A 19,069-nucleotide genomic window follows, 5' to 3' on the forward strand; every position below is an offset into this window, starting at 1 on the left:
GAACGTACTACGGTTACGGCCCGTACTTAGAGCTTTTTTTGGACCTACAGTACGTACAACACCAGAAATCGATCCGTACGTACCTCACGATAGCTTCAACCGTACAGTATTACGTCCCGTTGGAAACGCTGTCAGCATGCATCGCTATTTGATCATATATCTGCTAACGCATCGCTTCAGACATGCCGGAGAAGGAAGCAACATATATCATCACAAACGGTGGCATCAACGATGCAGAGAAGCTGTGATGAATTTGCAGCGATCTGGCTTTGCTACGTCTATGAGGGGATTTATGGGAGAAGAGGTGGTGGTGTTATGTGATATGAATCGATGTACATTTCTCACGTACCGCGATAGCGAACTGTAGTGTGTCATGTTCACCAATATAGGAGGTCCACACCTCTTTTATGTCTCGGTACTTATGTAGCGTCTCTATGCAAGTCTCGTTCACCTATGAAGCTCTACGCATATTGTATCCAGCTTAAACCTGCTTAATGATACCCATCGCCGGTCTCACGCTTTTTCAATTTTTCATCGTCTCCTCATTCCTCGCCTTGTCTCTACTATTCCACTCCCGATCAAACACCTGTAAACTCCGCTGTGCAGTAGGCACTACATCCAACGCTTTCACGCTAACCCGATCCTTCTGGCTTAGCATGAAAGCAGCCGCTTCCGCAACGTCAGGAGCAACAAGAGGCTCGAAGCCGGTCATGAAAGTGTCATAGCTCTCCTTGTCGTATCCAACACTAAACTCCTTGTCAGTTCAAAGTTCCACGGCAGGATCAAAAGCGGTAGAGCACGGAAACAGCATGTACGAGATCCACACCATGTACGAGAAGAGATGTACGACATACCGCTGTTCATGGAAATTCGTCGCCACAACCCCTGGTCGTAACGCAAGCACCTTGATATCTGTGCCCACCAACTCCGTCCTTAGCACGTTGGTGAAAGCCTCCTGACAAGCTTTACTAGCATGATACACCGCCTCACCCGGGAATGGCGGCACCTCCAACCCCGTTGTACTAGTGACATTGAGAATCGTGCCCTTGCCCCTCTCTTTCATCTTTCCCTCATTCAATGCGGCGTATGCAGCAAACATGTATCCATTGATATTAGTGTTCGTCATAGTAATGATGTCCTGTATTTGGAGGTCGGGGAACTTGGAGGGCGCACCAATGGCAAGACCAGCGTTGTTGATCAAAACGTCAATGTGTGAGACTTGTTGGACTATATGTGAGATGGCAGTGCTGAGGGAGGTGTGGTCTTGGACGTCGACGACAGATAGGAATATTTTTAGGTTCGAGTGCTTGGCTTTGAGAGAGTCGGACAAGGCTTTTAGCTTGTCGCCTGAGCGGGCGAAGAGGATGAGTGTTGCGTCTTCGGCGGCTAAACGCTGGGCTATGGCTGCGCCGATGCCCATTGATGCACCTGTGATGAGGACGGTTTGGCCTTTGAGTGACATGGTTGGTGATGGGAGTGGGAATCTGGAACGGATAGGTTGTTTAGGAAGATGATTGGATTGGTATGAAAGGTTGGGAATTGGGTTATCAAGAGTACTTGGAGGAACACGATGGCCGTCGTAGCGCGTGAACATTAGTAATGCTAGTAGTGTAGTAGTACTGTGTGGAGTAAGAATGACGTCACAGGCATGGCATCGTTCAACATTCGTAGAGATCTGCATTAGGTGTTGACAAACTCTGTCGCTGGTAAGGGTATCGCCGTGAACATTCATCCTAACATAGTAAGTTACTCCGCACAACAATAGCTGTGAAAGATGACGTACAGTTTGTATCGTGTAGTTCTATCATGATGCCTATGTCTGTTCCATGGACAGGGCAAGTTCAAGTCTTGTATAGGTGGGGTCTGTCAAACTCGAGGTACGAGCCGGGAATATACCGGATGGTGCTCTTAATTCTTCAATGTCATCCATCCCACCTTTGCGCTTCCTTGTTGTAACCGATGAGCTTGAGGTCTATGTTGAGTGTTTTGAGCATCATGTCCATCGTAAACGACTGGCTCCCTGTCAGTAATAATAGATTCACAACTGTCTCAGCGTACTCACATCGTCGTCTGCGCACTTGAATGTCTCCTCCTCCTCATCTCCCTTCTCTCTCTCCGAGTCCATCTCAGCATACCGATCATACTCTTCTTCCGAGACATCTCCGCTCTCTTTGGCTTTTTCCATCTTCTCTCGCTCTGCCTCCATCTCTTCCTTATCCCATTGCATCTGCCGTTCTTTTGATTCCTTCTCACGTTCCTTCCACGCGCCTACCCCACCCATTCTATTGACTCTGTCTCGAGTACTTCCAAACAACTCTTCGGCAGCTGCACGACTCGCTGTGCGCCATTTATCTATTAGCATAACCAAGTCGTCATCTTTTGTAGAGGTAGCGAGGGTCTGAGCTTGTGTAAGCATCTGGATCTCATTGCGGAGTTGCATGATCTCGCGTGCGACTGAGGGTTTCGATGCTGTCTTCTTTGAAGCGAGCCGCAAAGGTGTGGTTGTGTTTGGCCGTGAGACGAGAGTTTTCGAAACACGTGCTGTCACCTTGGACGTTGCCGGCGTTGGCAGTGGTCGTGTAGAAGGCTCAGCGGTGGTTGAGTGCTGTGCATAATGGCTCGCAGGAGCGATATTCCTGGCAGTGTTGACGTTTGTCTCCGCGGCCTTGCGGGCAGGAGTGTGTAGCTCAGGCGGATCTGAGGATGGCGGATCGTCTCCTATGCTAGGCTTCAAGGGCGTGCGGAACGGCGATTTGAACGGCTTCTGGAGCGTCTTGGTGGCTTCATTTAGCCGGCGACGTTTCGCTTGCGGGGTCGCCATCTTCGTGACTGTTGATGCATTGGTACCGGCAGTTCTCGATGTGGCGGGGTGGTGGGTGGGTGAAACAAGACCACCGATGTCATCCGTCGCTTCTCAAACTGGATGATCTACCGGTAGCGTGTCGCGCTAGAATCCCGTCATCACGTGTGTCTGCTTACGCGACAAGTGAATACCTGGACTTTTTTTACCTTCTCGATTGGGCAAGAGAGGCAAGAGTATCCCGTCTCTCGAACATGGTCAAGGTAGGAGGTATCGCTCTTGGGACTGATAATAGCAGCCGAGGGCAGATTTAGATATTGGAAACACCAAAACGACACCTGGACCCGTACGAAAGCGCAGAAATGGTGCGAAAACAGAATCAAATTATATTAAGACGCAATACTGATCAGCACATGATAGCTAAGTTGGCAAGTCGTTCAGACATGCGAGTAAGGTCCTTGATTTTTCTAAGCATATACATAGCACAGCGGCCCCGCTGTAGTAGAAAAAAACTGATTGCTTTCAAGATGATTCTTGCCCGGTGGAGCTGCAACGTTCAGCTCCTGCTCATCTGTCGATTTACCTCTAGGACTGTTGGGTATCAGCCAATGAGTGCCGCCTTCGTACATACTCGTCCGAGACTTGATCTCCTTCTCCTGATACATGGCCCACATCCACCAGTGTCTATCGAGCTGGCTGTGGTGCAGCCAGAAGGCTGGTTCAGCAGGGCTCACGTACACATCACCGCCAGGGTCGCCCCATATGCTGAAATGACCAGCAATGTGAAGCACAGCAAGGTTGTTGGTATTGCTGGCCTGGAGAGAATCTTGGAAGGTACCGATGGCTTTGTTGCTGGTGATGTGGGATAGGAGATCCTGAGGCCGCAAGTAACTTTCTGTGAAGAAGTTACTCACGTCACGACGGTGGCAGCGAGGATTGTCACCGAAGCCATCAGCACGCGGATTGGGCTTGATGTTTAGCTTGGGGTCCATGGTGGATGCTATGGGACCGAGACGGATTGTCAGGTTGGTAAAAGGACCTTTAGATATGCAACCACCGCCTGGACCGCCTGGAAGCGTTTGTCCCGGTCCTACACTCATGCCAGCGTGTGGGCCAATTGGATCGCCGTTGCCACCCATGCTCCACTCATCGCCGTTGAAGATAGGGCTGTTGACCAAGTCCTTATACTTTGCCCAGTTCCAGTAGGGTCTGTGATAAGAGATATTAGGTTAGTGTTCACTTCGTATAAACCTCGTAGATTGACACATACTGGTAGCCTTCGTAGCCGCATTCCATGCGAAGCGCTGTTTCATACGCCCATATGTAGTAGCGATGCCAGTGCATGAAGTTTGCGGTGGCATGAACGGATGGCGTCATATTCATGTGGACGACTACAAAATCATCGTAGCGAGACTTTGCGCCCGGGTATTGACCGGCAGGAAGCTTTGATGGAGCCTTTAAAATACAATTTACGGCTGTTGTATATGCCTTCCGCTCCTCTTTAGTGAGATCGCCGCTATCATGTGTTAACGCGTACGTCGAATCATTTCCAGAAGTACTTACAATTCTTTGCGTACAGCAACAGTGTCTTTGTTACATGACGTGGACCTGTTCAAGCCATCCGATAGAGTCCCATCCAGTACCTTGTACGCATTAGCAAGGGCCTGCTCCTGTACACCATCAAGCGTGAGCGTGGTTTGTCTCTTAACTAAAGGAGACGATGAAGCGCCTGAACCCAGAAGCAAAGATGCCACAAGGGCCTTGACAACCGCGGTGCCAGCCATTGATCAAGCTGTGACGATTCAGCTGAGTGCGGATCTCCAGAGCTCTTATACTAAGTACACATGGCTAGCTTCCCTCTCCAATGCAGGCTGGTAGTGACTGCCATACTACTGCACTTGCTGGGTCATCTAATTAGATGGCCGCCCAACATGTTGCCCGGTGTGGCGCGTGATTCTTCAAAGGTTCCTTGTAATGAGCATCCTTGACGTTCGACACATGCACCTAAAAAAACGCCGTTGAGGTAAGGATAGCCCGCCATCTTTACCATCGATCTCACGAGTTTTCCAGTTCAGTTCATGAGATCTGCAGCGCGGCATCCATGAAGGTCCCGAGTGTCTTGGTATCAATCTCTGGAAGACTCTAAGGCTTGAGTTGCATCTGGCCGCGCTACTGAGCGGCAGTCCAGACAAGGCAGTCAGCATCATTGCGTATGCAACGCATAGCGCGGAACTGGGGCCATGATCTCAGCTCCAATTCATCCTGAGCTCACATTCTCCGTGAATATGAGCTACGAGGAGAAGCTCCTACACTTTGGTGGTCCCAAGTGTCATAGTATCCGGTCATTTCTATACAATTAAAATGAATGCTGCCATCTGGAGTCCCATTGATCAAGCCAAAGAGTCTGTTTCTCGTGGTCGGTTGCAGCTGTGTGCAAGTACCAGCGGCGAAGATCGTCGTCATTATTCATCTCTTACAAACAAAAGAGCCCCTACTGGACAATATCGGACGTGTAATACCGGCTATGGCACCCCTGGCGGTCGGTGGGATTCTGCCGGGCGCAAGCGGCATTTGCCAAGCTCGAGTACTCTTGAATGAAACTGCAACACATCAACATTGATTGTGGGCCAGTATATTGAAGATGGTGGACTTCGTCACCTGCGTCGCAACACTACAGGGAGTCGGTCAGGAGGGGAAGCGCGATATCTCATGTGTTACCCAGCGCAGCAAGTTCTTCGGTAGTGCTGGCGTCTAAGAAGACGCATGGCGCTTGTTAGGAGTACATGCTGACAATGAATTTAATATATCTTGCGAATTGTGTGACACAACGCCTGTTTGAGATAGAACCAAGGAAGCAACGAACAGGGACGACTCATCAGTCCGGTATAAGACGTATGTCGCATCCGAAAATGGCTCCAAATGGCTCAACAAATCTGGTGAGTGTTTTCTTTGGTCTAAAGAAATGTGATGTTTGAGTGAACAAACGAGCTTGGCTGGTCTCCAGGAAAGGTCCTTGGCATTCCAGTCAATTGGTCATGAGAGTGAGATTCCTCATGCTTGCCCATCATTCCAAGTCGAAAAAGACAACGGAGTAAATAGATGGAGAGCAAATGCTAACAGACGAAGGGATCGCAGCAGAACCCGAGGCCTATCCATATTGAGTTCGCGCCGTCCAGAAGTGTTGTATGCGCTGTTGGAATATGGTGCCATCGATTTGAAGGCAGACGGGCTTGAAAATGGACAAAATAAAAAACAACTTATCTAACTGGCAGCCAGTCTTCGTGGATGATGACCTGGTTGACAATGCAGTGTCTGCCAGCGTTCCTGAAAGCCGACAAAAAAGACCAGCTCAAAGCAAGAAACTACGCCACCGAGGATGGAGAGCTGCATAATAAGGGGGGGGGGCTCTGCTGCATATCCGATACGTCACAATCGATGCGACAGGTTATACTAGGTGTTGCTGCCGTCCATTATGATGATTGCGGACGTGGTGAAACTGCAGAGCCGTTGGGTTCCCTGGTAGCGTTATGCGCCAAACCAGATGCGGGTTTGAGTGGAACACGTGAGGACGCGTCGAGGGGGCGATTCCATTGTGAATGCCTGAACGCGCTCCACTCATACACCCCTCGCGTCTGAGGGTTATTGATCAGCAACGCACAATTTCACGGCACCAGGCACCGTGTCATGGTCGCTGACCTCACTTTTGCCAGCCGCGAATCCCATTATTGCGCGGAACCGGATCATAGTCTCGCGCCACGCCTTTCTGACTAGGTTTCGGTCCTTCAACGCGGCATTCGCCCCTCAGGGGAACGGAAAACGGGCTCTAGAGAGGGCCTCCGGTGGACGGCCGCCTTCCATTGATTCGCAGATGCAAGCGATGAGCCGATGCTGGCTGTTGCTCGGCGGCGGCGTCGATTGCTTTTCCTCAAACTTTCTTGGGTGCCTGGCCAAAGCGTCCACCTTCCCGACACAAGCTGCAAGCTGCAGGCATTAAGCCCTGCGCAAAAATTGCGACCAGTCATCTCATAATGCCGCCGAGGCTGGTGATATCTCTAGCAGAAGCATGGGATGAGACATCGCGAGTATCGATCCTCAGCTCTCGCTGGCTCGTCTCTAACATGTCTAGTTACTTGCGGTTCGAGGACCACGCCAACCCACCGGCGCCCAACTAGCGCTATCAGCCTTCTTTGTTCCCGCCCTTGTTTCACAACCTTGCACAATTGTTACTTGGTCTAGGTCCGGGGGCTCAGCCGTCCTGACTCTTAATGCTGGAAAAGGAAAAGCGGAACATGTGATATCGCGTTTACGTGTTAGGTTCGTGGACGCGTCCAATCCGCGTGTCCATTCACCCTCACCCTGGCCGAGGGCCAGATAGTGGCCTCCCGTGAGGAGTCAAGTATATATACACGGCTGCAGTCGCCTAGTACTTGCGTGCTACTGTCTCATTTGCCCTACGACGCATCTGCCTAAGGTTCTTTTCAAGTCGTCTACTTGCCTACTCAGTTTCGTATGCTTGCTGCCTACACACTGCACATATAAGTATCAACAACATCTCTCCGCACAGTACCACACTCTTTATATCCCATCATGTTCTCATCAAACCGCACACGTCACCAGGAAGGCAGCTTTTCGAAACATCGCGCAACCAAGTCTAAATCACACAAGAAGAACCCCTCGTTCAGGGATTCGCCGAGGAGAGTAGAGAGGCTAGCACAACATGCCCAGGCATCATCGCCGCAATCGAATCAAACATCGCCGTCGCTAGGAAGGTGAGTACATCCATTCCCGACCAACCCAAGCGACTTTGCTAATCTTTCCATCAGTGCCATCATCACCATATCCGTCGGCCGCGAACAGCGACTCTTCGCAGCGCACGAAGATGTCCTATCTCACTCTCCTTGGTTTCAAACCCTCTGTAGCGGCCAGTTCTTTCAGACTACCAACAAGCGCATCGACCTACCTGACGAAGAACCTGAAGTCTTCTCATCGATTCTTGAGTATCTCTACAAGGGTGACTACTACCCGCGCATGGAGTACGACAAGAAACGGAACAGCTGGAATCTTGAAGATGGCGGCAACACCAACAATACACATGAAGCTGTCGTCCAGTCCTCGGTCGGACCGATACTGAAAGATACCATCATTTACTGTCAAGCTGACAAGTACGGGTTACAAGAACTAAAAAAGCTTGCGTTGAAGAAGCAAGGTCTCCAGTCAGGCATCCAGTGCTCGACTATTCTGACATCTGCCCGTTATGCCTACGCCAACACTCCTGACAACGATTCGAAGCTCCGTGCACACTACCTCGCGCTCATCATCCGAGCCAGACACACCTTCAAGCGCAGCGGCACTATGCAGAACGAGATGGAGAACGGTGGCAAGCTCTTCTTCGACTTGTTCGTTGCCATGGTTAACCACATGGACGACCTATCATCACCTTCAATCCGCTGAAGCTTTCCGCTTACAGCAGCCTCACTTCCTTGGGTCCGACTAATGATTTCACTTGTCTGTCTTTTCTTGCTCTTCTTGTACATACACTTTCCGTTTGAGCCTCGCGGCTATGCCTCATCTCTTTACTGGGCTCTTCTTCGGTTACGGTCTTGATCCTGCATGGCGTTACAGTTTGAACATACCTTTCTGGCACTCACTCACGCCACTGTTGTACTACTATACTTATCTCTTCGCCTAGGTTGGGTTTCATTTGACTTTCGCGCCTTCTGCATTGGCCTTGAAGTTGCCTCGATATGCAGGCCTTCGTCACATCGGTTTGACTCTCAAGACACAAAATTATCGTGGGTGACCATCGTCACTCGGTTATTCTGCGTTTATTTTCCTCTTAGTCTCTATATTTCGCGTCTGAGGTATCCTTTTTTGCAGCAGGGCTGCACTAAATTGTAACAAGATATGGTCGTCGATCTTATAACCTGTTCAACCCAATTAATGATAGCATTTGGTAACACAATGAATGAAACTCAGACATTAGAATACCAATACAAAGTCTTCGGTCAACAATGTGATATAGCGCAGCGATTCGTTAGGCCTCCCACTCTATGTTCCAACTCTTGATACTCAGCCCTCCTCCGTCTCCACCCTCGCTTGGCTGATATCATTGGCCGGCAACTCGGCATCAACATTCCATTCACACTTTAACAGACCCTAGATATATAACCGGGAAAGATTTCTGGTGTATTCAAGCCGACAATATCACAGAGCACAAGTACAGGTGTCCAGCAAACCCATGATCATTTCGAAGACACACATACATACATAATTCACTAAATATTTGCTTATTATACGATACACCACACAATACGACCCAAACAATCTAGCACATAACAATGGAACGCCCACCCCCGCACTCCGTCCAAGCCATCAGTGCAAAACGCGCCGGCGGGAAGAAAGTGCCCAAACAGTATCGCAAGTACCACCAGAACCACAAGAAGAACAGCAAGACAAAAGGCAATATCGCTAGCAAAGTAGCGCACAATCTGATCCGCGGGGTAAGACAAATTGTCGAGTCGCTCTAGGTGGAACGAAGCACATGCAGCCTTGATACGCCGCTATAATAGAAGTAAAACATGCGGGCTGCAAACGGCAACAAGGAGCAGGAAGCGAGGAGCGCAAAGCGAGCAATGAGCTATGAGCTGGGGTGCATGGGACTAGGAAACGCTGCTCACTACGCCAGTCAGGCAGCAACTATACCAACGGAATGGGAAACGGCATGCAATGTCTAGGTAAACGATAACGGTGCCCGAAGACGGAGTAACATGGATGGAGGAGGACCAGATGCATCGTTGAGGCAAGGAGGAACACGATAACCTGCATACCCGAGGGAACACCGACGATCGTTTTCCGCTGACTCCTCTCCTCGAAAGCTTACCCACACTTTCATACGGCGAGGCGTGGTACCGATACTGTCGGTAGGTACAGTCATAGTACCTCTGCCGACATTCACATGCGCCAAGAACCACCATCGTTGCACGCTGAAGCGGGGACGACAGCAAAAAGTCGCCCTGGGTCGCGTCGGGCAGGTAGCACAAATGGCGCGACGATTACTAGGGCGGACTGGCGTTGGGTGTGGGCGGGGTCTGCAACGCGATATCAGCTGATAGGGCGACAGCATGTCTGTGCGGGAACGCGGCTTGTGGTTCCTACAACAGTGACTGGCCGCACACGAAGAGCCGGCTTGTCTCACGAACCGTGCAAGCGAGGGTTTAGGTCAGATACAGAAACTACCAGGGTAGCAGAGTTTGAGGTACATCGGTAGCTTGTATTGAATTGGTGCTCTTGATAAGTTTTTTCTTTGCCGCGATGGTGTGGTACGTCATGGCGTGATTATGTGCGCGTTGAGGCCTCTTACACAGGCAAACGTGTATGCGCGTTCCCAGCTTGGATAGTGACGTGTCGCGGTATGCAACCACGGTTGATTGATGGGTTGAGTCCTGTAGGGGATATCCAGTACGAAAATGTGTTTAGGCATCAGACCCCTGTCCCTGGAAATGCCCCCTTCTTGTTCATCACTACCATGCCGTGTTCGCGCGAGATGTACCCCTTCATGAGACCCTGCAATCTGGGTTAGCCAAGTGGGTTCAAGATGCGATGTGGTCTACGTGACGAGGTAGCCTCGACACTGGATAAGACCTGCAGAAATGTGGAGTAGAGCCCAACGTTGCAGACATGGTATGCGCACCTTGTAGATCTGGTTTGCCAATAAGCATTCAACCTCATCGTCCTCGACGGCTTGGCCGCTGCCTTCGCCTGCAATGCCCATCCTGAGTGCGGCGGCAAAGTTCGCTAGTGGTACTCGCGACTTCCGTATCCGGTCCTTCTCCGTTTGTCCTTCCTTGAGATCGTCGAAGCCACCAGCTAGGTATACCTTTCGGAGAAGGTTGCGCAAGGCGATGTCCCGGCTCCGCTCTAGAGTGAGGAAGATGCGCCGTCTGACAAACTCGGGCTCGCCATCCGCTAGGGCTTTGTCAAAGCCTGTGAGGTCGCCTCGCTTTATGCATGATACGAGGGGGCCAAAGATGCGTTCTAGACGAGGCGCCTCAGCGAGAAGACTAGCCGTAGGAATCTTGTGTTGGGTGATCAGGCGACAGGGTATGAGGTATGTAAGAATGAGCCTGTGTTTTTAGCTTCATGACCACCCGCGTTAGATTGTTCGAACTCACGATTTGTTCTTCTGCGACTTCGACCAGCAAGATTCCCATGCTTGTTGCAAGCTGCTTTCCGCTTTGGCATAATCCTCTTGTAGGAATGCTAGTACTCCCAGATAATATCTGTATGTGACTCTATGCGCTCGCGGGTACAGTTCGAATGTAGGTAAATCAGATTGTGCTTCGATGGATCGCACGACGTTTTTAGACAGGCTTATGGCTTTTAACTAGTTGCATACGTGTTAGCGATTGTTACACAATGCGGACTAGGATATGTCTTACCTTGAAGTATGTCTTAAACTGAAGGTTGGCTATGCAGTATACACCCCACTTTCGCGATTCTGACATGTCTGGGTTCCTGTCACCAAGACAAAGAGCAAATATCCTGTTGAAGACTCGCGCAGCTTCTTCAAGCTTCTGATTCTGCGGGGCTGTGCTTACGATATCGTCCGAGTAGCCAGTATTGAGAGTTGCTGGTTTCGACTTGGCCAACTGCTCGTCCGCTCTGATTGCTATCTTCCTAAGATGATTCGCAGTGAAGTATAGGGTGAAGATGGCCCATGGTGGAAGTAGTCCAGCGCTGATGTGCTTGATGAAGCTGCTTGTCAAGTCCTTCCATGCATCGTACACAGCCACGTAGTGATTCGCATTGAGCCTGCCTTGGTTCGCTGCTTCGTCAGTCTTGATAATGTCTCTGACAGCGCGCCAGTAAGCAGCAATGATGTCAATCCACGCGCCAGCCTCCTTGTTGGTCATGCGTGTGTTCTTGTTGTATTTGAGCGCATATCGAACATCGCCCTCAATCTTGTCGTCGCTGGAAGCGCGGTAGAAGTCGTACAGCCGGCCGGGATCATGTGCAGGAGCAACTGGACTGAGGAAGTCTGCGACGGGTTGCGCCAGACCACTGGCATATGCCTCGTGGAAAGGCTCAAGTGCGGCTTGCATGGTCGTGCGTGGGCGTACGAGTGCAGAAATCAAACGTCGATTGTCGCGTTGATCAGAAGGGTTTCGCGACTTCAGCTGGTGTACTTAACCCTTGGACATGTTGCAGACTATGTTTGCAGTAAACCAGCTGGTGCGTGTTTGATGATGCTCTTGGTGTTGGCATGTCGGTGTTTGGGCTGTTTGTTCGCCGATGACCCTCGCGCCTGCCGCCAAGTTGTTGTGGGTCCCTGCTCAGCTAGCGCCCACAAGCTGGTGTCGAATTCGCTTGTGTGTCCACGATAGAGACGACCTGACTGAACTTCTCAACCCAAGGTACTAACCTCACAGCACAATCAAGGTCAGTCGACGTCGCCAGCTCATGCCAACATCGCTTGCTAACCATTCGCAGATGGGTAAGCAATTTTCTCTTCTCCGCAAGATCGTCCCGTCCAGCAATCGCAGCCGATGGAATTTTCGAACAAGGCCAGCGCGACCTTGAACACCTCTCGCCATGACGACACACGACAACACGAGTTTGAAACCGACTGGGAAGGAGCAGCAGTAGTGTGTGCAGGCATCGTGGGCGGTTTGACGGCACCCAACAGTCATGACCATGGCAGCGAATGCACGCGAAATCGTTCGCATGCGACAAATTCGAACACGACCGTACTCGATCAGCCTAACCCACCCGAACTCTCCGACCACGGCTGTTGCAATTGCTGGATTGGGGGCACTATCTTTGGTTGAAGCAGTACTGACGATGCTTCAGCACGCTTCCAGGAATACCAGATTATCGGCCGCCATCTGCCTTCAGAGGCCAACCCCGCGCCTAAGATCTACCGCATGCGCATCTTTGCGCCCAACGAGGTTGTCGCCAAGTCACGGTTCTGGTACTTCCTTGGCAAGCTCCGCAAGATCAAGAAGGCCAACGGTGAGATCGTCTCCGTAAACCAGGTACGTCGGATAATCCACCAAATAGAAATGTCAGAGACTGACTTGTCTAGATCCACGAGAAGAAGCCCCAGAAGGTCAAGAACTTCGGTATCTGGCTCAAGTACGACTCGCGCTCCGGCACCCACAACATGTACAAGGAGTACCGCGAGATGTCCCGCGTCGCCGCCGTCGATGCTCTCTACCAGGACATGGCCGCCCGTCACCGATCGCGTTTCAGGCAGGTTCAGGTAAGATCAGACCGACTCTACCGTGTTCATCAGTCCACTTACATCTTGTTTAGATTCTCAAGGTCGTTGAGGTCGAGAAGGCCGACGACATCCGCCGACCATACATCAAGCAGCTCCTTACCAAGAACCTCAAGTTCCCGCTGCCCCACCGCATCAACAAGAAGGCTGGCAAGAAGGTCTTCTCCGCTACCCGACCTTCCACTTTCTTCTAAGCGTGTTTTCCATTACGGAGTGCGGTCTGGATGGGTTGGGATGATATGGGTTTCCCTCGGTTATGCATGCTTCACGAAAAGAAGTACACTAGGAACGAATGAAAATCCCTGATACCTCCATTCGAGCCGTCGGTGCGCGTGATGCAGTACAGGGCGTTGGCTAGCTACGCGCGTGAAGGCGAGCCAGACAGGGACATCGAACAGCAGTTGTGTGGGTTGAGGACGATAGACAATGAAGTCATGCCAATACACTAAACGGTACATTTTGTACGCTGGCTCGTATCCTAATATGCGACTAGATCTTTGGCCTTCCTGTTGGCGCTACCTTTGGCCTATTCAAAGTGTCCAATGGCATCCACCACGGATACCCAGTCACATTGGTATTATCCATCGTTCCTGTAAACTTCGCCTGCCTCTTCTCCATAAACGACTTTACACCCTCGGTGTTATCCCTGTTACCAATTAGCTTTGTTCGATCTTAACTTTGCGACAGACTTACGGTGACCCAAACAGCTCATAGATTACCCTACTATCCAACAAATGCTGACCTTCAGGACTTCCCACATCCCTATACATCAACTCCTTCATCAAATACGTACTCACGCTACTTGTGTTCCTCACCACGTCCTCGGCCACCTCAAGCGCCCTTGGCAGCACTTGCTCGGCCTTCTCACACGTCTCTGCAAACAAACCACCCCAGATCTTGTCGCTAGCAAGATACGTGCTACCTGTCGTGACTGCCTGCATCGCGCGACTATGCCCAATCAACCGGGGCAAGAAGAACGAACTAACAGCTTCCATAATGAGTCCACGGCGTGCGAAGACGAAACCGATCTTCGCATTGGCGTACGCTATGCGTATATTCATGGGGAGCGTCATGGTGATGCCGACGCCTACTGCAGAACCTTGGAGAGCGGCTATGGAGGGTTTGCGGCAGTGTTGGATGGCTAGGGTCACGCGTCCGCCTCTGGAGAGAGCGTTGTATGTTAGCAGATGTCTTTCGTTTATTAGGCAGATCACACATCGTCGCATCGCATTACATGGAAAAAAGGGAAGGGAAAACAAAAGGAAGCAACATACCCATCCCTATGCTCCTGCACTTTTTCAGCCGCCTCACCATGCACGCCATCCCCGAACCCATCATCTAAATCTGCACCCGCACAGAATATCCGCCCATTTCCTGTTACGACGATGCATTTTACACGGTCGTCTACGTCGAACATGCCGTACGCAGATTCGATTTCTGCGCGCATGACGTCGGTAAAGGCATTGTGATTGGCTGGTCTGTGGAGTGTAAGGATGATGATTGAGGGCTCTTTTTCATGGTGGCGCGTGGTGATTTGGGTGAAGGGGAGGGTGTTGTAGGAGGTTGGGAGCGTGATGTCCGGGGTGTGACGGGCAGATTGTTTGGGTGCCATTATCTACTGAGGTGATTTATGGTCGTAAATGGTATCTTTTGATGCAGACGACGTTATTATAAAGCATGTTGTATATACGCGTTTACCCCATGCTGTCTGGAGCGTGTAGCCATGCTTCTGGTAATCATGATGCGGGGAGACGAGGAACCGAGGTACGCGTTGGCGGTGTTCGACGTCGACGCGTGGGTTCCGGCGCGGCTTAGCTCACTTCATATGTCTAAGTTTCGCAGACGAGGAGGACGATTGGTGTGAGCATGTTACGTCTGTGTGAAATGCAATACGATTAGTCAAACATACTGTGGGACGTATCTGGTGAGTGGAGGAGTAGCGAGAGACGTTTAGTAATGCTTGACAATTGCTCAAACATGATCATCATACACACGTGTCAACGTGAGATGACTACTGACGTTCAAATATCAACTCCTGATGGCCAAAGCCAAAGAACGCTCTACTATTACATTATGGTATCATTTCTCCCAACCAGACACCTCAAGCAGTGACCTCACCCTCTGCGAATGCTCTCCCAATTTCTCTCGCAACCCCCAACCTAAGCACCGCAATGATGTCTTCACTCTTAGCACCCTTGGGAAAGCCTTTTCGCCAATCCCAGCCACGCTTGGTATCGTCTACATGTCCGCCCTTGACAAAGACTGTTGAGCCCTCTGTACTCTGACCATCTGCAGAGCCGAAATCGGTCGAACCAATGAGCGAATATTGGCTTGACGCCGTTGTTAAATTGGATGTAGATTTCGATAGGAGCTGGTGCGGGTTCGGCAGTTGTTGTGACGAGTTGACGTCATGTGCGGAGAAGAGTGTGGTTGTGAGTACTTCTTCGCATTGTGTTCGGATCATACTTGGTGCGGTATCAAGGTCCTCGATGGCGGCAAGGAGGTCGTATAAGTGACGGAGGGTCAATGTGCGCTTGGATTGGTTGACGAAGACAAGTGCCTCGCCCAGCAAAGGTAGTAGGACATCGACTTGAACCACAGTTTCTATCTCTGGATCATACAGCCCACCACGAATGCTAGACGCTGCACTGGCGATGATGACCATGAGTGCATTAGCTGCAGCTCGTTTTCGTGCCATGGGCCGGTGTGCTGGCTTCTCTCCGGCCTTTAGCAGCACACCTTCATCTCGCAGATCGTAGTATTTGCGAATGGTCGCATAACCGCTGAGGTGATTCGAGAGGAGGGAAGCGGCTTCCGAGTCTAGGCTTGCGAGTTTTGTTAGGGTCTGCTTTGGTGAGGTGATGAGCGAGCTGAGTGACTCGTCTAATTCGTCTAGAGGCGGATAGGCAATTGATTTGATCAGGCAATGGGCGATCAAGACACGTAGCACTTCTTGAATCTTTTGTGCGTCGTGGGCGCGTGCATAGTAAAGAAGTGTATCGCCATAACTCTCAGTATTCGTGCGAAGATGGTCGGCATATTTCTGTAACAGTCAGTCTGGATCCAATAAGATGTTGTGATACGACCTACCTGGGCGATAGTGACAGCATGCTGCGAGAGGCCCAGATTGTGGCAAAGCTGAGTGATCTTGTCGACGCGGGCCGAGGAGTCCAATGGTAAGTCGTTTAATATCTGCTCAATGCGTTCGTTCGCTGTAATGACGTCGTCCAGTCTGCCGAGAATTTGTACAGCAATCTCCCATCCTTCTTTACCCGGTAGTTGATGATCAAAAGTGAAGGGTACATCGACGGCAGTCAAGAGTTGTGAGTAGGAAACAAGCAAGTCGTCCTTTGTCAGACCTTTTGGCTTCTGCTGTTCGTTGTAACTCAGGACCATTAGATCACTCTGGTCAAACTGATCCAGTAGGCCCTTCGCGCTTGTGAACCACTCTCCTGCACTGGCGAGCTCCGCAGTTGCACAGGCCATGGGAAGCGACAGCACCTGGAGGATTTCTAGAGCACCCTCGATGTTGTCGTCGAATGCACATGCCAAGCCTACTTCAAAGCGGTCTGTAGCATTGATACCAAAGTCGTCGTCACTGTTGTGAACGACTGCTGCCAGCGCAGAGGACAACCGTTGGCAATACGCTTTAACTGGAGTCACGTCGACAGGACGAACTCGTTGTGACCGCATAATGGAGCGACGGCTTGCCGCCAGGCTGCCTTGTGCAGAGTCGTCCTCTTCCCCATTCCACCAAACACCCAAACCCACAACTGCTTCGATCCAATCAGCTGATAGGGTAAGGATCTCTTCTTCGTTGCCCAGTAAGAGCCGATAAACAATTCCCAGGTTCTCGTACACTGACCACGGTACTTTGCTCTCGGCTTTGCGACTCGCCACGCTAAGCTGGAAACTTGCCTGTGATTGCGAGATGCCAAAGTGTGCCGCCTGGAAAGGTTGATAGACGGAATGACGGTTTGCACTCTCGCCCTCGGCAAAGTCCTCTAAGCTGGCATATACCTGCTGTACTCGCTGCCGGAAGATACTCCAGTCATGTCCCTTGATGTCCCAGTCCTCGGATGCAATAGCCGGACATTCACGCAGAAGATCAACTGCTTGACGTACCGCGTGGTTCGCGTATTGGAGATGTGTGCCGCTATATCCTGTGGTACCTAGTCCGTCGCGTTCGGCTGTTTCAGCGTTTTCGAGTCGAGCACCCTGCAGGAACTTCATAGTCTGCGAGAAGTTGCCGCGAACAATGGAAACATGAATCGCCTCCCAGAAAGAAGGATGCCTCGAATAACCGTTTGTTTCCTTGCCTACTTGTCCAACCTCGGAATTACCATCGAGGGGGAATGCATAATTCAGCCAGTCGAGCAGTACCCTTGGAATGGGGGTGTATTGCCTCGAGTCAGTTCGCGCAGGCACAAGTGAAAGGGCGGAGGCCCGCTGGTTCAGGCCGATCTGTGGAGGGTGGTGTAGGGTGAGCAGAAGACTGGCAAGTTTGCTACCATTGAGTTTTACCCAAGGTGTTCTATTGTCAGACATAACAGGTGGTCTAGAAGGCGGCTTCGTCTCCTCTTTCCAGACTGCAACCAACTCCTGAGCGACGGTGCCGAGCACTTCGGTGCGCTTGTCTGGCGAGTCTGAGTGAAGAGACTCGTGGACCTTCTCAGCCAGGCGCTCCGTCTCCAGTATAAGGTGATTACCCTCGTTCAGGACCTTCTGTTTGCCAGTTGGCATCCAACGGCCTTGAGGAGCGTCGGATGTAAGGCCCCTGGCGAGCGCCAGAAGGTCGAATTTTGTCTGTTTTGCACCGGAGCGCACTAATACAAGGCCTGGCTCCATGTCGGTAGCGCTTGTTCTTGAGACGACAGATTGGGAGAACCTGTTTTGTGTTTTGTTGTGACGCTGTGGGGAGAGCGGCTCGTCCTCGTCGGTGCCCTCGTCGTGGTCCATGTCTTGGTCGTCTTCATCTTCCTCCTCATCGGTGTATTCTTCATCTGACTCGCCATGTGCATCGCGGTTGAGTGCGTTGGTGGGCGCTTGAAAGTGGCTGGAGGTGATTCGTCCTCGTTGTACTGGAGGCCGTCCGGACGTTGAAGTGCCTATCGAGCCGGCTCCAATGCCTTCGAAAAGGCCTTGCTTGGGCGGCGAGCTGTCAAAGAGCGAGTTTGTCGAGTAGCCATGGCTATTCGGGTTGAATGTCGGGCGTGTGTTGCCGAATAGTCCGTTGTTCATGCCGGGCGGCGGGCCGGCAGGTGTGGAGGAGGGATAGTGGGATTCGTCTGGAGGCGGCGGGCCGGCGGGGGTGGTTGAAGGTTGGCGGTCGTAGTCGTAGTAGTGATCGCGGCCGGGTGTGGAAGGTGGTCCACGAAACATTGCACTCGTGCTGTCGCGACTTTACGTGGTGAGACAGGCTTGCCAGGAACCCAGAACCAAAGTATTTTTTGCGCTTTGTTTCACACGTCAAGCGTTCCGCCTCACACGCGCCCCAGTAGGTTATTGAGGGGTAAGAGTCTTGGGGCAGCTCTTTGTCCAGCTGTTGTCGCAGTCGCAAAGCATAAACTTTGGACGAGCTCCATGGACGCGCCTAGTCGGGACATGGCTTGGCGCGTCGACTCCGGAGCACGGCGAAACCCTTCTCCGGCCGTCGAGGTGAAGACGGGGGGAAGCCCTGCACCTGCCTGTGCTTGCTTCTTTTTCCGGTAGATTGCAGACCCGCACGGCTATCTAGACTGCACGACACGTGCGCCTGATTCACGACGCATGGCCTAGTTTGATGCGCTTGTCTTGACTTTTGGTTTTTTCTGCTCGTTCCTGGTGGCGCCATGGAAGCGCATCCTCATGACGAATCAGGCGACGTGCTGCCTCCGTGATGGGTGTGTCCAGCACCCGTGTTCAACCCCGCTACGTCCTGTTTCTGGTAAATCAATATCGCATCACCGTCACTAACTCTTCTATCGAGTCGTGATGGGCAGGGGTCAAAC

The 19,069-nt window shown here is 51.4% G+C and overlaps 8 protein-coding genes across 8 annotated transcripts; 3 read left to right on the forward strand and 5 right to left on the reverse strand.

The window, feature by feature from the left end:
* Positions 1–523: 523 nt before the first annotated feature.
* AA0111_g10474 (hypothetical protein) lies at positions 524–2,821 on the reverse strand (the record flags this gene model as incomplete). The annotated part of the gene is made up of 5 exons (XM_028644227.1): positions 524–746; positions 855–1,733; positions 1,784–1,801; positions 1,936–2,012; positions 2,063–2,821. The coding sequence occupies 5 exons, from the start codon at positions 2,819–2,821 to the stop codon at positions 524–526; spliced, it is 1,956 nt and encodes a 651-aa protein (XP_028501921.1).
* A 446-nt stretch (positions 2,822–3,267) lies between these two features.
* Positions 3,268–4,584, reverse strand: AA0111_g10475 (hypothetical protein; the record flags this gene model as incomplete). The annotated part of the gene is made up of 3 exons (XM_028644228.1): positions 3,268–4,009; positions 4,071–4,316; positions 4,364–4,584. The coding sequence occupies 3 exons, from the start codon at positions 4,582–4,584 to the stop codon at positions 3,268–3,270; spliced, it is 1,209 nt and encodes a 402-aa protein (XP_028501920.1).
* Positions 4,585–7,387: 2,803 nt separating this feature from the next.
* AA0111_g10476 (hypothetical protein) lies at positions 7,388–8,251 on the forward strand (the record flags this gene model as incomplete). The annotated part of the gene is made up of 2 exons (XM_028644229.1): positions 7,388–7,569; positions 7,624–8,251. The coding sequence occupies 2 exons, from the start codon at positions 7,388–7,390 to the stop codon at positions 8,249–8,251; spliced, it is 810 nt and encodes a 269-aa protein (XP_028501934.1).
* An 887-nt stretch (positions 8,252–9,138) lies between these two features.
* Positions 9,139–9,327, forward strand: AA0111_g10477 (hypothetical protein; the record flags this gene model as incomplete). The annotated part of the gene is made up of 1 exon (XM_028644230.1): positions 9,139–9,327. The coding sequence occupies one exon, from the start codon at positions 9,139–9,141 to the stop codon at positions 9,325–9,327; it is 189 nt and encodes a 62-aa protein (XP_028501933.1).
* Positions 9,328–10,406: 1,079 nt separating this feature from the next.
* AA0111_g10478 (hypothetical protein) lies at positions 10,407–11,901 on the reverse strand (the record flags this gene model as incomplete). The annotated part of the gene is made up of 3 exons (XM_028644231.1): positions 10,407–10,923; positions 10,972–11,183; positions 11,239–11,901. The coding sequence occupies 3 exons, from the start codon at positions 11,899–11,901 to the stop codon at positions 10,407–10,409; spliced, it is 1,392 nt and encodes a 463-aa protein (XP_028501923.1).
* Positions 11,902–12,259: 358 nt separating this feature from the next.
* Positions 12,260–13,273, forward strand: AA0111_g10479 (hypothetical protein; the record flags this gene model as incomplete). The annotated part of the gene is made up of 4 exons (XM_028644232.1): positions 12,260–12,293; positions 12,650–12,834; positions 12,885–13,061; positions 13,115–13,273. The coding sequence occupies 4 exons, from the start codon at positions 12,260–12,262 to the stop codon at positions 13,271–13,273; spliced, it is 555 nt and encodes a 184-aa protein (XP_028501922.1).
* A 295-nt stretch (positions 13,274–13,568) lies between these two features.
* AA0111_g10480 (hypothetical protein) lies at positions 13,569–14,691 on the reverse strand (the record flags this gene model as incomplete). Its single annotated transcript, XM_028644234.1, has 3 exons — positions 13,569–13,725; positions 13,773–14,240; positions 14,354–14,691. The coding sequence occupies 3 exons, from the start codon at positions 14,689–14,691 to the stop codon at positions 13,569–13,571; spliced, it is 963 nt and encodes a 320-aa protein (XP_028501891.1).
* Positions 14,692–15,180: 489 nt separating this feature from the next.
* On the reverse strand, positions 15,181–18,461 carry AA0111_g10481 (Nucleoporin; the record flags this gene model as incomplete). Its single annotated transcript, XM_028644235.1, has 2 exons — positions 15,181–16,122; positions 16,170–18,461. 2 exons carry the CDS (start codon positions 18,459–18,461, stop codon positions 15,181–15,183), a joined length of 3,234 nt encoding a protein of 1,077 aa, XP_028501892.1.
* Between the last annotated feature and the right edge of the window lie 608 nt (positions 18,462–19,069).

The sequence above is a fragment of the Alternaria arborescens genome (genome assembly GCF_004154835.1).
Source record: "Alternaria arborescens strain FERA 675 chromosome Unknown contig_36, whole genome shotgun sequence".
Taxonomy (NCBI): domain Eukaryota; kingdom Fungi; phylum Ascomycota; class Dothideomycetes; order Pleosporales; family Pleosporaceae; genus Alternaria; species Alternaria arborescens.